The sequence below is a fragment of the Colobus angolensis genome, unplaced genomic scaffold (genome assembly GCF_000951035.1).
Source record: "Colobus angolensis palliatus isolate OR3802 unplaced genomic scaffold, Cang.pa_1.0 Scaffold253, whole genome shotgun sequence".
NCBI classification, from domain to species: Eukaryota; Metazoa; Chordata; class Mammalia; order Primates; family Cercopithecidae; genus Colobus; species Colobus angolensis.
Genome location: NW_012115744.1, coordinates 971,744 through 988,369, shown reverse-complemented (window position 1 = coordinate 988,369; position 16,626 = coordinate 971,744). Strand labels below are relative to the sequence as shown.

At 45.5% G+C, this 16,626-nt stretch overlaps 1 protein-coding gene across 1 annotated transcript in view; it reads left to right on the top strand.

Moving 5' to 3' along the window:
- Positions 1-342: 342 nt before the first annotated feature.
- Positions 343-16,626, top strand: part of PURB (purine-rich element binding protein B) — a 28,370-nt gene continuing 12,086 nt past the window's right edge. Inside the window, exons 1-2 of the mRNA XM_011946802.1 lie at positions 343-447; positions 11,595-11,801. Of these exons, the coding sequence (XP_011802192.1) occupies positions 343-447; positions 11,595-11,801 (312 nt within the window). The remainder of the gene's footprint in view (positions 448-11,594; positions 11,802-16,626) is intronic.

Genomic DNA, 16,626 nt, shown 5'->3' with positions numbered 1-16,626 from the left:
GGTGGCAGGACAGAAGCTGTGGTGGGAGGTGATCAAAGCAGGTGCACACGGTGGCACTGGGGCACGGGAACAGCTCTTTCAGGAACTGAGGCGACGAAAACCCAGGTCTGTTGTCAACCAGGAAGGACCACACTGTCAAGAAGGTGCCTCCTGGGAGGTGCAGGAGTGTGGTAGGGTGAGGTGGGCATCCAGGACCAGCCAAGGAGTGACGTCCAGAGTGTGCCACATGCTCGTGCTCCTTTGGTTCTTTCCCGTGAGAAAGTCTCCATATACTCGTTTAACTGAAAAGATGGGATTCACACCTCAGAGTCTTGCAGGATGAGTGGGAGAAGCACGTGAGAGATGCTTAAGGGACCTTTGCTGAGAAGCAGGCGGGAGCTGTTCAGCTGTAAACTACACCAAAGAGTCACTGGGACCCAGGGCCTACCTCCCAGCTCCCACCTGCAGGTGAGTGCTTCTCCGCTTCTACACAGTTGATTCGATGCTGGAAGGTTTCCCATGCTCATGCTCCACTCCCCCTCCACTTCGCTGAAACTGCCTCAGTGCTGTCTTAATAAGTACACGTTTTCTTTATTTCTTACTCAAATTGAGGAGCCTCTCAACAGCTAGAAGCGGTTCACGGTTCTCCACTCCAGCTGCACATTAGACTCAATTGAAGAGCTTCTGCAACACAGCAATGCCCCGGCCTCATCCCAGGTAATTAAATCAGAATGTGACAGATTCACTGGGTGACCCTGAGATGAGAACGGGGAATTTGGTGGTACACTGTACATTCTTTGTGATACACTAGTAAATTAATAGGCTGTCATTAAGAATATCCTGAAGAGCCTCATGCAGTTTTATAGAAACAGTATGGAGGTTTGGATCCTCAAAAAAAAAGAAAAAAACTTTTTTTTTGTTTTTTTGAAGCGAAGTCTTGCTCTGTCAACCAAGCTAGAGTGCAATGGCGTGATCTCTGCTCACTGCAACCCGGGCTCACTCCCACCTCAGCCACCCAGTAGCTGGGATTATAGGTGCCTGTCCCCAGGCCAGACTAATTTTTATATTTTTAGTAGAGACAGGGTTTCATCATGTTGCCCAGGCTGGGCTCAAACTCCTGGCCTCAACTGATCCTCCCACCTCAGCCCACCAAGTAGCTGAGACTACAGGCATGTATTTTTTGTAGAGTCGGAGTTTTGCCATGTTGCCCAGGCTGGTCTTGAACTCCTAGGCTCAAGAGATACACCTGCTTTGACCTCTCCTCAAAAAATTATAAACAGAACTACTGTATGATCTGGCAATCCCACTGCTGGGTATTTATCCAAAAGAATTGAAATCAGGATCTTGAGGAGATGTCTGCACTCACTGTTCATAGCAATACTGGTCATAATCACTAAGCTGCGGAAATAACCTAAATGTCCATTGATGGATGAAAGGACAAAGGAAATGTGGTGTGTAAATCCAATGAAATATTAAAAAGAAAGGAAATTCTACAATATGCAGCAACACGGATGAACCTTGAGAACATTATGCTAAGTGAAATAAGCCATTACAATAGTGGTTACCAGGGCCTAGGAGCAGGGGAAAATGGGGAATTGCTAATCAATGCATACAAAGCCCTAGAGATCTTCTGTACATTTTCCCTATAGTTAACAATACAGTATTATGCACTTAAAAATCTGTTAAGAGGGTAGATATGTTGTGTTCTCACTACAATTAAAAAATATTTAAAGAATGTTTTTAAATAATAATCTAAAGGAAATAAAAGATAAGCTACAAATAAGAGAAGACATAGTCCACAAACGATTGCACTAGTAACAGGTACAGGCAGGTGAGGCGGCCCACACCTGTCATCCTAACACTTTGGGAGGCCAAGGCAGGAGGATCACCTCAGCCCAGGACTTCAAGACCAGCCTGGGCAACATAACAAGACCTTGTCTCTACAAAAAAATTTAAAAATAAAAATTAGGCTGGGCATGGTGGCTCACACCTGTAAACCCAGCACTTTGGGAGTCCAAAGTGGGTGGAACACCTGAGTTCCAGTCCAGCCTGACCAACATGGTGAAACCCCATCTCTCCTAAAAATACAAAAATTTGCCGGGCGTGGTGGCGGGCACCTGTAATCCCAGCTACTCAAGAGGTTGAGGGAGGAGAATCGCTTGAACCCAGGAGGCAGAGGTTGCAGTGAGCCAAGATCACACCATTGCACTCTAGCCTGGGCGACAGAGCAAGACTCTGTCTCAAAATAAAATAAAATTAATTTAATTTAAAAATAAAAATAAAAATTAGCCAGGCATGGTGACACATACATGTAGTCCTAACTACTCAGGAAGCTAAGGCAGGAAGATCACTTGAGCCCAGGAATTCAAGGCTGCAGTACTGTAATTACACCACTGCACTCCAGCCTGGGTGACAGAGTAAAACCCTGTTCTTAAAAAATTAAAAATTAGAGGCAGGTGGATCACTTGTGGCCAAGAGTTTGAGACCAGCCCGGTCAACACAGTGGAACACTGTCTCTATTAAAAATACAAAAATCGCCGGGCACAGTGGCTCACGCCTGTAATCTCAGCACTTTGGGAGGCCGAGGCAGGCGGATCACAAGGTCAGGAGATCGAGACCATTCTGGCTAACACAGTGAAACTCCTTCTCTACTAAAAATACAAAAACAAATTAGCCGGGCGTGGTGGCACCCGCCCGTAATCCCAGCTACTCCGGAGGCTGAGGCAGGAGAATCGGTTGAACCCGGGAGGTGGAGGTTGCAGTGAGCTGAGATCGCACGACTGCACTCCAGCCTGGGCAACAGAGCAAGACTCTGTCTCAAACAAAACAAAACAAAACAAAATTTTAATTAAAAAAATATTTAAAGAACATGTATAGAATTCTTAGCCCTATTTTCTTAAATGGGCAAAAGACATGAAGAGGCATTTCACCAAAGAGGGAACACATCCTGCCAACAGGCACTCAGAGGGATGCTTGGCCTCCTCAGTAATCAGGGAAATGTAAACCAAGATAAGAGACGGTGCTTTCCATTCATTCCACTGGCAATAATTAAAAATCTGACAATGCCAAGAGCTGAAGAGGTTCTGGATGAAAGACATCTCTTACACATACATGAGGGAAGTGAAAAGATATGATATGGGAAAACCAGTGGGCATTTTCTCATAAACTCTGAAGTTCACATGCCTGACAACTCAGGAAACCACTCTCAGGTGCATACCTATGACAAGCCCCACACATCTGCCCCAGGAGACAAGTTCCAGGGAGTGAGAACATCCACAACCCTATGCCCATGGGCAGATCATATGGTGGTGATATTTGCTCATGACGAAATAATATACAACCCAGGAGGTGGAGATTGCAGTAAGGCAAGATCACGCCACTGCACTTAGCCTGAGCAATGAAGTAAGACTCTGTCTAAAAAAAAAAAAGAAAAAGAAAAGAAATAGTATACAGTGGTGAACATTAATTAATTGTAGTTAAACACAAAAGCATGGGTAAACTTTTATACCATAATGTGGAGTGAAAAAAATCAAGTCCATCAAGCATACGTAATGGTTAATTTTATGCATCAACTTGGCTAGGCCATGGCACCCAGTTTTTGGTCAGACACTAGTCTTGTTACTGTGAAGATATTTTTAGATGAGATTAACATTTAAGTCAGTAGTCTTTAAAACAAATGAACCTCTATATTGCGTGGGCCTCATCCAATCAGTTGTAGGCCTTAAGAGAAAAGACTGAAGTTCCCAAACAGGGAATTCTGCCTCCAGAAGGCCTTCAGACTCAAGCTGCAACATCTAACATCAGCTCTTCCCTGCATCTCCAGCCTGCTAATCCATCCTGCACATTTGGGGCTTGTCAGCCCCTATAGTCATGTAAGCCAATTATTTATTATTATTATTTTTTGAGATGAAGTTTCACTCTTATTGCCCAGGCTAGAGTGCAATGGCATGATCTTCACTCACTGCAACCTCTGCCTCCAATGTTCAAGCAATTCTCCTGCCCCAGCCACCCAAGTAGCTGGGATTACAGACATGCGCCACCACGCCCAATTGATTTTGTATTTTTGGTAGAGATGGGGTTTCACTATGTTGGTCAGGCTGGTCTCGAACTCCTGACCTCAGGTGATCCACCCATCTCAGCCTCCCAAAGTGCTGGGATTACAGGTGTGAGCCACCACGCCTGGCCTGTGAGCCAATTCTTTACTGAAATTTCCCAGATAGATAGATAGATAGGCAGATGGAAGCCCAGCTCAGTGGCTCACACTTGTAATCCCAGCACTTTGGGAGGCCAAGGCTGGCGGATCACTTGACGTCAGAAGTTCGAGACCAGCCTGGCCAACATGATGACACCGTCTCTACTAAAAATACAGAAACGAGCCAGGCGTGGTGGTGTGCGCCTGTAATCCCAGCTACTCAGGAGGCTGAGGCAGGAGAATCTCTTGAGCCCGGGAGGTGGACATTGCAATGAGCTAAGATTGCACCATTGCCCTCCAGCCTGGGCGACAGAGTGAGACTCCATCTCACTCTGGCAGATGGATAGATATCCTACTGGTTCTGCTTCTCTTGAGAATGCTGACTAATAGAATGTATAATATGATTATCTTTTTATAACGTTTAAAAAATAAAACCAAATAATTTTTTAAAATAATTTAGGATTTTGGCCACCTGAGAGGTGGGGGCAGAATAAAATATGGAAGGAACACATAGAGTAGATTTGAATTATTGTCAGTGTTCTAGTTCTTGAGTTGGCTGGTAATTCAAGAAGTTTTATGAAAACATTATTAGCAAATGAATGGATGAATAAATGGATTAACAATGAGAGTGTATCATGAACCAAAGATTTTGATCAGTCTAATCCTGTGCATAAAATAAAAATTTCATGTTACACATGCATGGTTGGATCTTAGTTTATTTTTATTTTTATTTTTATTTTTTTGGAGACGGAGTCTCGCTCTGTCGCCCAGGCTGGAGTGCAGTGGCCAGTTCTCAGCTCACTGCAAGCTCTGCCTCCGGGTTTACGCCATTCTCCTGCCTCAGTCTCCCGAGTAGCTGGGACTACAGGCGCCCGCCACCTCACCCGGCTAGTTTTTTGTATTTTTTAGTAGAGACGGGGTTTCCCCGTGTTAGCCAGGATGGTCTCGATCTCCTGACCTCGTGATCCGCCCATCTCAGCCTCCCAAAGTGCTGGGATTACAGGCTTGAGCCACCGCGCCCGGCTGGATCTTAGTTATGTAATACAAATATATATTTATACACACATATATGTGTAAATTTGCATTTACAATTTTGCATAGGAAAAACACAGAAGGCTAGACACTAATATCTCTGTGTAGCAGGCAGCATTCTGAATCATTTACGTGTTATTTTGTTTCTTTTCTGAAATTTCAAAATTTTCTACAATAAAAGCATATTTTTCAAAGGAGAACATATTTTTATTTTTTAATTTTTTTTTTTTTTTTTCTTTGTGAGATGGAGTCCTGCTCGTCACCCAGGCTGGAGTGCAGTGGCACGATCTTGGCTCACTGCAACCTCTGCCTCCCAGGTTCAAGTGATTCTCCTGCCTCAGCCTCCCAAGTAGCTGGCGTTACAGGCGCCCGCCACCACACCCAGCTAATTTTTGTATTTGTAGTAAAGACGGGGTTTCGCCGTGTCGGCCAGGCTGGTCTCGAACTCCTGACCTCGTGACCTGCCCACCTCAGCCACCCAAAGTGTTGGGATTACAGGCGTGAGCCACTGCGCCCAGCTGAGAACACATTTTTTAAATACGAGAAGAAACATAGTGACATCATCAGGATGTTTCGTTGAAACTCAGTTATGATTGTCTAATGTGTGTCCATTTTCATGTTTAATGAATGGAAAGTTGAAAATTGTACTTCTTTTCAACTTAATTCCATTAAATATACGAAGATAAGAGATAGTCCCTGACCCCAAGGAGTTTGCAAGTATATAGGAAAAGAAGACTTCAGAAATAGCTGCATCCTAAGGCAGAACATGGTAAATGCTTAAGAGTATACCAGAGGGCTGTGTGTCTCTGTCCAGAGAGAGCTCACCACTGCTCAGAGGCCCTCAGAAGATCTTCACAGAGATTCTAAATGGACAAGGGACCAATTATAAGGATTTCATGCTAAACTAGCCAGTGAAAACGAAAAGGACACAATGGGAAAAAGAGCACTAACAAAATTTATTTTAAATCATTTTTAAAGCATTTCAAAAAGTTGAAGGTTTTTTCTTTTTACTTTTTATTTTTAAAAAATTTCAGACTTTGAGAAAAGTTGCAAGAATAGTACAAAGACTTTCTGTATATGGCCGGGCGCAATGGCTCATACCTGTAATCCTAGCACTTTATGAGGCTGAGGCTGGCAGATCACCTGAGTTCAGGGGTTCGAGACCAGCCTGGCCAACATGGCAAAACTCTGTCTCTACTACAAACACAAAAATTAGCTAGGCGTGGTGGCGCATGCCTGTAATCCCAGCTACTCAGGAGACTGAGGTGGGAGAATCACCTGAACCCGGGAGGCAGAGGTTGCAGTGAGCTGAGATCACACCACTGCACTTCAGCCTAGGCAACAGAGTGAGATTACCTCTCAAAATAAATAAATAAATAAATGGAATTTCTGTACATCCTTGTTAAAAGAAAAACTTTAGAAACAATAAGTTTAACAGAGTTTGTCTGAGTAAAGAACAATTCATGAATCAATTAGCACTCAGAATCAGAAGAGGTTCAGGGCTCACGCCTGTAATTCCAGCGCTTTGGGAAGCTGAGGCAGACGGATCACGAGGTCAGGAGATTGAGACCATCCTGGCTAACACGGTGAAACCCCGTCTCTATACTAAAAATACAAAAAATTAGTCGGGCATGGTGGCGGGCACCTGTTGACCCAGCTACTCGAGAGGCTGAGGCAGGAGAATGGAGTGAAACTGGGAGGCGGAGCTTGCAGTGAGCCAAGATCACACCACTGCACTCCAGCCTGAGCGACAGAGCCAGACTTCATCCTAAAAAAAAAAAAAGAGATTCAGGGACCTCTGCCTGGCAGTAAACAGTGAGCTTCTATAGGTTGAACACAAAAATAAAGAAATCACTTGATTGGCTACAGCCAAGCACCTGCCTTATTTGGGCATGGTATGATGAGTTGGTGGCCTGTCATTTGCTGAAGCTTGGCTGTTGTGATTGGCTGAAATCTGGCTATTTGTTACAAAAAAAATACTCTTAAGTTTTGTTTTCTTTATATACTAAGTTAGGTTGCATTTTATTATGCAGGAATTCAAAAAACAGAGACAGCCTCAGGCTAATGGCCTCCTGCTTATTTAAATTTTTCTGGAGACAAGGTCTCACTCTGTTGCCCAGGCTGGCCTGAGCTCAAGTGATCCTCCCACTTTGGCCTCCCAAAGTGCTGGGAGTACAGGCAGGAGCCACCACACCCAGTCAGCATACTTAATTTAACACCTTTTACCATTCTCCAACTGTTAATACTTTCCCACATTGGCTTTATCACTCTCTGTGCATGTGTATGCCTTTTTCTGAATAAGTGTAAATTGCAGCAACGATGTCTTTCATTTCTAAATATTTCAGTATGTATTTCCTAAAAACAAAGATATTATCTTACATAACCAAAGTACAATGATCAAAATCAGGAAATTAACATTAACACAGTGTTATTATCTGATTTACAGACCTTAATGTTGGTTATGGCAAAGAAAAGCCCAAACACACAGTCACTACTTCTCTTAATTTTCCTTTAATCTGAAACCATTCTTCAGTTTTTCTCTTTCATGATGCTGACATTTTTGTAGTTATTTTGTAGCCTATAGTTATGTGGAATTTCCCCCAATGTGAGTTTGTCTGCTGTTTCCTCCTGATGAGACTCAGGTTTTGCATTTTGTGTGGGAACACTACAGAAGTGACGCTATGTCCTTCTTGGTGATCGTATCAGGAGGTTAGGAGATTCATGATGCCCATGTGTCCCATTTCTGCTGCTGTTAACTGTGATCACTGGGATAAGGCAGTGAACACCAGGTTTATCACTGTAGAGTTGCTAATTTTCCTTCCTTAATTAATAAGTACTTCTGGGGAGACTATGTAATTTTTTTCTTTTTTTTTTTTTGAGACAGAGTCTCACTCTGTCACCCAGGCTGGAGTGCAGTTGCATAATCCTGGCTCACTGCAACCTCCACCACCCGAGTTTAAGCGATTCTCCTGCCTCAGCCTCCTGAGTGGCTGGGATTACAGGCACACGCCACCACGCCCAGCTAATTTTTTTGTATTTTTAGTAGAGATGGGGTTTCACCATGTTGGTCAGGCTGGTCTCAAACTAATGACCTCATGATCCACCCACCTCAGCATCCCAAAGTGCTGGGATTACAGGCGTGAGCCACTGTGCCCGGCCAATATAAATATTTTTACTCAGCAAACTTTAACCCACTGGTTTCAAATTCCATCATTTTTCCCATGTTTATCATGTGGCATTCCATTATAAGGAAGAACCATTCTTGCTCTCATTTATTTATGTATATCAGCAGGTGTACATGAATCCTTGATTCAGTAGCTGATATGCTATTGTTATCATTATTTATTTCAAGATTAATTTGTCACAGATTTAGCCAGCAGAAGTGTCCCTTTGACATGTCTCCTCGGTTTTTTTTTGTTTTGGTTTTTTGTTTTGTTTTGTTTTGTTTTTTTGAGATGGAGTCTCGCTCTATCGCCCAGGCAGGAGTGGTGCGATCTCGGCTCACTGCAAGCTCTGCCTCCCAGGTTCACGCCATTCTGCTGCCTCAGCCTCCAGAGTAGTTGGGACTACAGGCGCCCGCCACCTCACCCAGTTAATTTTTTGTATTCTTAGAAGAGACGGGGTTCCACCGTGTTAGCCAGGGTGGTCTCGATTTCCTAACCTCATGATCTGCCTGCCTTGGCCTCCCAAAGTGTTGGGATTATAGGCGTGAGCCACCGCACCCAACCACCCCTTGTTTTTTTAAGGACTTATCTTCTGACACAAGATATTCCAGGCTCAACTTACGTTTTCTCTTCTCTAGCCCGAAATCAGTCATTTCTCCAAGGAGCTCTGGTTCCTTTTAGAGGATGGTATTAACAAACCAAGATCTGGGTCCCAGGTGTGCTCGTTTCCCCCAGGCCATCATTGCTTCTGGCACACATACATGTGTTTAAATATATACACACCCATACCTGTGTGGCCGCATGTATTTCTATATCTATACATATCTATGTATGTATTTCTATATCTATCTGCATGAGTGTGAATTCGCATGTGTGTACTCCTATATCTGTGTGTAAATATGCATATGTTTATTTTTTTTTTTTTGAGACAGATTACTCTGTTGCCCAGGCTGGAGTGCAGTGGCACCATCTCAGCTCACCGCAACCTCTGCTTCCTGGGTTCAAGTAATTCTCCTGCCTCAGTCTCCCAAGTAGCTGGGATTACAGGCATGTGCCATGACACCCAGCTAATTCTTTTTGTATTTTTAGTAGAGACTGGATTTTGCCATGCTGGCCAGGCTTGTCTTGAACTCCCGACTTCAAGTCATCTGCCCACCTCGGCCTCCCAAAGTGCTGGGATTACAAGCATGAGTCACCGTGCTCGGCCAAATTTCTATATCAATCTCTGTGTGTGTGTGTGTGTGCATGTAATGAAATCATGAGCTCCTATCAGTATCTCGAAATGTAATCCAACCATAATGTTTGTCCTATTCTTCCTCCTTTCTGTATTTGTAACTTCCTTCAGTTAAAGATGTTTTTAAAGGTCGTGGATATAGTTCAGGCCGTTATCATTAATGACAGCATCCAGAAACCCTGTCCCTCCATTACATGGCCTTGTTTTGTGCTCGGCACAGACTTGGGCATTGTCCAGCCTGTGCGAGACCCTTGCTCTAATCAGGCAGAAGGGCAGACGGAGTAACCAGGCAGGGGTCTGGTTCTGAGCCAGAAGGCCCTTCTGGAAGGTTCAGGGGAGGCAGAAATAGAATCCCCAGGAAGTGAGGGGTTCCAGTGGAGCAGGGGGAGCGCTAGGATTTTCTGAGTGAGATGAGAAGTAAGAACAGATGGGCTGTTGGCTGTCTCCACAGAAAGATCACAAGTGACCTATGGGGCTCTTGGAAAGGTCAAACCTGTTCCCCACAGCAGCTGCGACCAGAGCCCCTGACTGGAGGCTTTGTTGGCACAACAGCTGGCTCTGGCCAGGGGTCAGGGACAGCTGGCAGTCTGGGAGGAGGCTTCTCATACTCAGCTGTTGGATGAGAGACAGCACATGAAGAGCAGAAGCCACCCCACAGAAGGCCATGTGTGTACGTCCTTCCCCTGTTGTTTCAGGATATAAATGAGTGAGTTCAAACACCAGTGACCCTGGTTACGACCACCTCAGACCTGCTTATTCATCACCAGCTGATATGTTTTCCAACCACTCTGTTCCTAGGCATCACATTCCCTTGAAGATCATTGCATTTGGGGATTTCATCTCTCTCATCCAAGTACATCAGTGTTTTATTTGCAAGTTCTCTCCACCCAACATTAGCTGAAACCAGTAGAGTCTTATAGAATATGGAGCCAGCCAGATTTACGAAGGAAGCTCAACCACATTCATGAATAACATCAATAATAGCAGCAACATATTTGAGCATGGATGTACCAAACATGTCCACAAGTGGCCTACACACAATACCTTCCTTACTGCTCAGGCAGCTCTGTAAGGTGTAAGAAGGGCATGACCCACGAAGTGAAGTAACTTGTCCCAGGAACGCTGGGCAGTGAAGATTTGGAATGTTTCAAGGCTCCAGTTTGTTGTTGTTGTTGTTTGTTTGTTTGTTTGAAACAAAGTCTTACTCTGTCACCCAGGCTGGAGTGCAGTGGCACAATCTCTGCTCACTGCAATCTCCGCCTCCTGGGCTCAAGCAATTATCCTGCCTCAGCCTCCCAAGTAGCTGGGATTACGGGTGCCCACCACCACGCCCAGCTAATTTTTGTATTTTTAGTAGAGACGGGGTTTCACCGTGTTGGCCAGGTTGGTTTCAAACCTCTGACCTCAAACGATTGGTCTGCCTCTGCCTCCCAAAGTGCTGGGATTATAGGCGTGAGCCACACACATGGCCTCAAGGCTTCAGTCCTTTAACATGTCAATCATGAGGCCCCCAGGGAGCACTGGGTGAGCGCAGACTCCACAGGGCAACTGTGCCTACTGCAGCTTCCCAACCTCTGGGTGTGCCAGGAGAGGAACTACAAATCATGGAGGGCAACTGATTTGACTGATAAGCCCTGAGGCTGAGAACTGTGCTTCCTGGAACCCAATACTAATGCAAAGAATTGATTTTCTACCTTACAGAAGACAAAAATCCCCAGAATAAATGGCAGGTTGTGGGCCTTCTGCCCAGAGCCAGAATTAGGCAATCTCTTTAGATTGTGCAAGAAGCACAGACTTGCTTTCAGCCACACAAATCCAAAAAAGACATCACTGGAGGCTTCAAAGTAAGACAGCTGGATCCTTGACCCAGAGTGTCAAGCTGTAATGCATTTGCAGCATGGGGTGCCTGGTCTGGGAATCTCAGTGTCAGCACCCGCTAGGATGGCATATCCTGGACACCAGTTTCAACTGTCATCTTCCTTGTTCCCTCTAGTCCAGTTTCATGCCTGATGGGCAGGAAAGGCAAGGAAGACTGCAGCTTCTAAGCAGCTCAAAGCAGGAGGGCCCAGGAAGCACATATGCAGTTTCCATCCATTGCAAATCCCTTTTGACCATCCCCAAGCTCTCCTGCCAGCCTGTCCCCGACCTTGGGACCTTCAACCGTCTCCTCGTCCTCTTCTCGGCGTCAGGCACAGGTCAGGTCAGGCACAACAGGCAGCGTCTCACTCACTATGTGGAGTTGAGCCAGCCAGGACATGAGGAGTTTTCAGATTGTGGTCAAGAAGCACTCCCCTCAAACACAAATGGGGACAATCTACAAAATAATCGGCCTTCATATTTCAAAATGTCACTCACGTGAAAGGCAAAGAGAGACCCAGGGATGGCTCCAGATTAAAGAGAGGCAGGTAGCTGGGCGCGGTGGCTCACATCTGTAATCCCAACACTTTTCGAGGCCAAGGTGGGCTCAGGTCAGGAGTTTGAGACCAGCCTGGTCAACACGGTGAAACTCCGTCTCTACTAAAATTACAAAAATTAGCCAGGCATGGTGGCACACACCTGTAATCCCAGCTACTCAGGAGGCTGATGCAGGAGGGTCGCTTGAACCTGGGAGGTAGAGGTTGCAGTGAGCCAAGATAGCGCCACTATACTCCAGCCTGGGTGACAGAGCGAGACTCTGTCTTAAAAAAGAAGTGGTGGTTGGGGGTAGGCCTGTGGCAGTTAATGCTACAAAAGTCTCCTTTGCTGTAGAGGATGCAATCCAGACACTTGGCGAAATCTGAATAATAAAGTCTGCAGATTAGATAACAGTGTCAGATCTGTGCTAGTTTCTTGATTTTGATTGTTGTGCTCTAGATAGGTGAGAGAATGACCTGAAGTGTTTAAAGATAAATGGTCATCATATTTCAGTTTATTCTCAAATGGTTCAGGAGAAAGAAAAATGTCAAATAGCATGTGTGCGTGTGTGTGTCTGTGTGTAGAGACAGAGACAGAGATGAAGAAACAGAAAGATGAAAAGCGTGATGACACAAACACTGTGATGTTAACATTTTGGGGGATCTGTGTGAAGAATACTATTCTTGCAGCTGTTCTGTAAATTTACATTTTAAGTTTAAAAGGAGGGCCGGGCTTATGCCTGTAATCCCAACTTTGGGAGGCCAAAGCAGGTAGATTGCTTGAGCTCAGGAGTTCGAGACCAGCCTGAGCAACATGGCAAAACCCCATCTCTACAAAAAAATATTTTAAAAATTAACTGGGTATGGTAACACATGCCTGTAATCCCATCTACTCTGGGAGCTGAGTTGGGAGGATTGCTTGAGTCCAGGAGGCAGAGGCTGCAGAGAGCAGAGACCATGCCATTGCACTCCAGCCTAGACAACCAAGCGAGACCATGTCTCAAAAATAAACAAACAAGTAAAAAATTTACAACGAAAAGTAATGAGGGAAAAAAGGCATGCCCACCCTGCAATGTGCAAACCCTTCCTCATTCTCCTGGCCTGGTTCTCCTGAATGCCCAGCTTTGACTGCCCAAGATTGGCCATCTGAGGCTACTGTCCCGAAGACCTGGCACCCCCACAACCATCTCCCAGCCCTGGCAAGGCCCACTTCCATCTGCTGCCTCCAGCCCAGACTCCCAGCTACTCCAAGGGACAGATCGAGCCCATCCTGCTTCTGCCCTAGTCTTGGTCAGGTCCTGGGGCTGCTCAGCAGGCTTTGCAGCCTCCTCCTTAGTGCAGCCTCACTCTTAGGCCCTTTCAGCAAGAACTGCTCCAACTTCCCTCCTCTCCACTGGAAGCTCCAGTATCTCCTTTTCTCTCCTTGATCTCAGAAGAAAAAGGATGCCTTCTCACGTTCTAGGACCCAGTTCCTTTCCTGAGTGCCCAACTTCTGTGCCTACTCCAGGCCTCACTGAGAGGCTTCTGTCATGACCCCTCAGCACCCCTCTCCTCTCCTCAGTCTCAGAGCTGGCTCAGGTTTCTCGGGTAAAACAGCCTTCATCCTGCCTTCCTTTGCCAGTACCCATCCTTTGTCACCCTCTGCCACATGAAATACCTCCTCAATCCACACTTCCTGCCCCTGCATTTACTTGTGAGCATTCTGATATCTGGCTTCCATCCCCTGGGGCCCCAAAGTGGCACAGTGTCAAAGACACAGAATTGAGAACCAGAACACTTGAGTTCCAGTCTCTGCTCCATCTCCTAAGAGCTGGGTGATTTGTAATGTGTTTCCAAAACATGTGGGAAGCCCAAGTACATAGTTCATATACAGCTCACTGTGAACTATCACCTGTGACCTCGCAGTCTTCTGACTGCTTGGCCTTTCTCTCTCCTCATCCTCTTCATCTGTCCCTGATTTCCCCACACAACCCTCTCTGAGTCTGATGTCCACTCCACCTTTCTGCTGGTGGCTACCAAACCTGCATCTGTTACTTGCCTCTCTTCTGGACTCTGATTCTCTGGGTTCCATAAACACTTGGAGATATCCTCTCAGACATTCAGCCAGCTCCTCAACTTTAACATGCCAACAGTGAGATTGGTTCTGAATCATGCTCAAATTGCCAAAAAGCAGTCAAAGCAGGGACTTGAGGCCACTAAGAAGTAAAAAACTTCTGGGGAAAGAATTTGATACTCCAAAAATGCATCAAAGCAGCTCATCCTGTTATGTGCCATGTATTGTGAATTACACAGGGGAGAAGTACTTAACACCTGCAGCAAGGGGGGACCCTGAAAGTCTCAATTCAGTGTTGGATATCATCTTCATCTAAAGAGTCCATCCTCTTAAACAGCCTCATTTTGCTAAGGTTAGCCTTGGTCCCTCATCATCTGAGGACCTACATCAAAATAATCCTCGGCCAGGCATGGTGGCTCACACCTGTGATACCAGCACTTTGGGAGGCCAAGGTGGGCAGATCACGAGGTCAGGAGTTCGAGACCAGCCTGACCAACAGTGAAACCCTCTCTCTACTAAAATTACAAAAATTAGCCAGGTATGGTGGCACACACCTGTGGTCCCAGCTACTCGGGAGGCTGAGGCAGGAGAATTGCTTGAATTCAAGGTTCAGTGAGCCAAGACCACGCCACTGCACTCCAGGCTGGGTGACAAAGCGAGACTCCACCTCAAAAAATTTAAAAAATAATAAAAATTAAAATTAAAAAATAGGCCAGGTACGGCGGCTCACACCTGCCTGTAATCACAGCACTTTGGGAGGCCAAGGCAGGTGGATCACGAGGTCAGGAGTTCGAGACCAGCCTGGCCAACACGGTGAAACCCCATCTCTGCTAAAAATAGAAAAATTAGCCGGGTGCAGTGGTGGGTGCACTTGCTACTTGGGAGGTACAAGTAGCGCACCATACTTGGGAGGCTGAGGCAGGAGAATTGCTTGAACCCGGGAGATGGAGGTTGCAGTGAGCTGAGATCACACCACTGCACTCTAGCCTGGGTGACAGAGAAGACTCTGTCTTAAAAATAAATAAATAAATAAATAAATAAAAAATAATAATCTGGCTGGGTGCAGTGGCTCATGTCTGTAATCCCACCACTTTAGGAGGTCGAGGCAGGCAGAGCACGAGGTCAGGAGTCCAAGACCAGTCTGGCCAACATAGTGAAATCCTATCTCTACTAAAAACACAAAAAAAAATTAGCCAGGCATGGTGGCTGGTGCCTGTAGTCCCAGCTACTTGTGAGGCTGAGGGAGGAGAATCACTTGAACCTAGGAGGCAGAGGTTGCAGTGAGCCAAGATCATGCCACTGCACTCCAGCCTGGGCGACACAGCAAGACTCTGTCTAAATAATAATAATAATAATCCTCCAACTGCATGCAATGTTATGTGCCTGTAATCCCAGCTACCTGGGAAGCTGAGGTAGGAGGATTACTTGAACCTAAAAGTTCAAGACAGGCCTGGGCAACATAACAAGACTTTGTCTCTAAAAAAAAAAAAAAAATTCCTCCTCCTCTCCTTCTCTCATGCCCCACATTTAGTTTTCAAATGCTGAGCCAAAGATCCCACATGCTCCCTCCCCTCCCACCAGCACTGCCACCAGTTGCACCCAATCCTTGCTGGCTCTTGTCTGCAACAGTCATTGCCTCCAAACTGAGGGCCCATCCTAGGTCCCACCCTAACCCACTCATGCTATCCTCTACTATGGGTCACTTCCTTGAAGCACAGAGCCAGAGGTGTTACACTTCTCACAGTCAAGTGGCTCCCCCTTGACTCTTCAATTTGGCCCAAGCTCCCTGCCTACAAGTCAAAGGCCTCCCAGTGGGACCTAGTCTAACTGCCTTCCAGATCCACTGTTCACCACCCACTCCTCACAGATGCTGGGCTCTATCCAAACTGAACTTCTCACCATCTCGGGACATATGTTCCCTCTGCCCAAAATATCCTACCCCTGTCTCCACCTGTTGAGATCTATCCCTAAAGGATTATTCAATAAATAGTACTGAACAATTGGTTAGTCATTTGAAGGAAATTTTTAAAATTCTTCACTCATACTATACACCAAAATATATTTCAGATAGTTAAACGTAAAATATAAAAATATAGTAAAATCACATATATAAAAAACAAAACCATAAAAAGTTTCTAAAAGTGTTCAAAAATGTGACTACTGAATATCTGAAAGGGGAGAAGAATCTAAGCTTAAAGCAAAGAATGAAATTTCAAAAGAAACAAGCAATGTATCTGACTCATTAAACAGAAATTGACTTGTTAAAATCAAACTGATAATGAACAGAGGGAGCCCGGCACACTGGGAGGCCGAGGCGGACGGATCACAAGGTCAGGAGATCTTGACCATCCTAGTTAACACAGTGAAACCCCATCTCTACTAAAAATACAAAAGAACTAGCAAGGCATGGTGGCAGGCGCCTGTAGGCCCAGCTACTTGGGAGGCTGAGGCAGGGGAATGGCATGAACCCAGGAGGCAGAGCTTGCAGTGAGCTGAGATCACACCACTGCACTCCAGCCTGGGCGACAAAGCAAGACTCCATCTCAAAAAAAGGAAAAGAAAAGAAAAGAAAGAAAGAA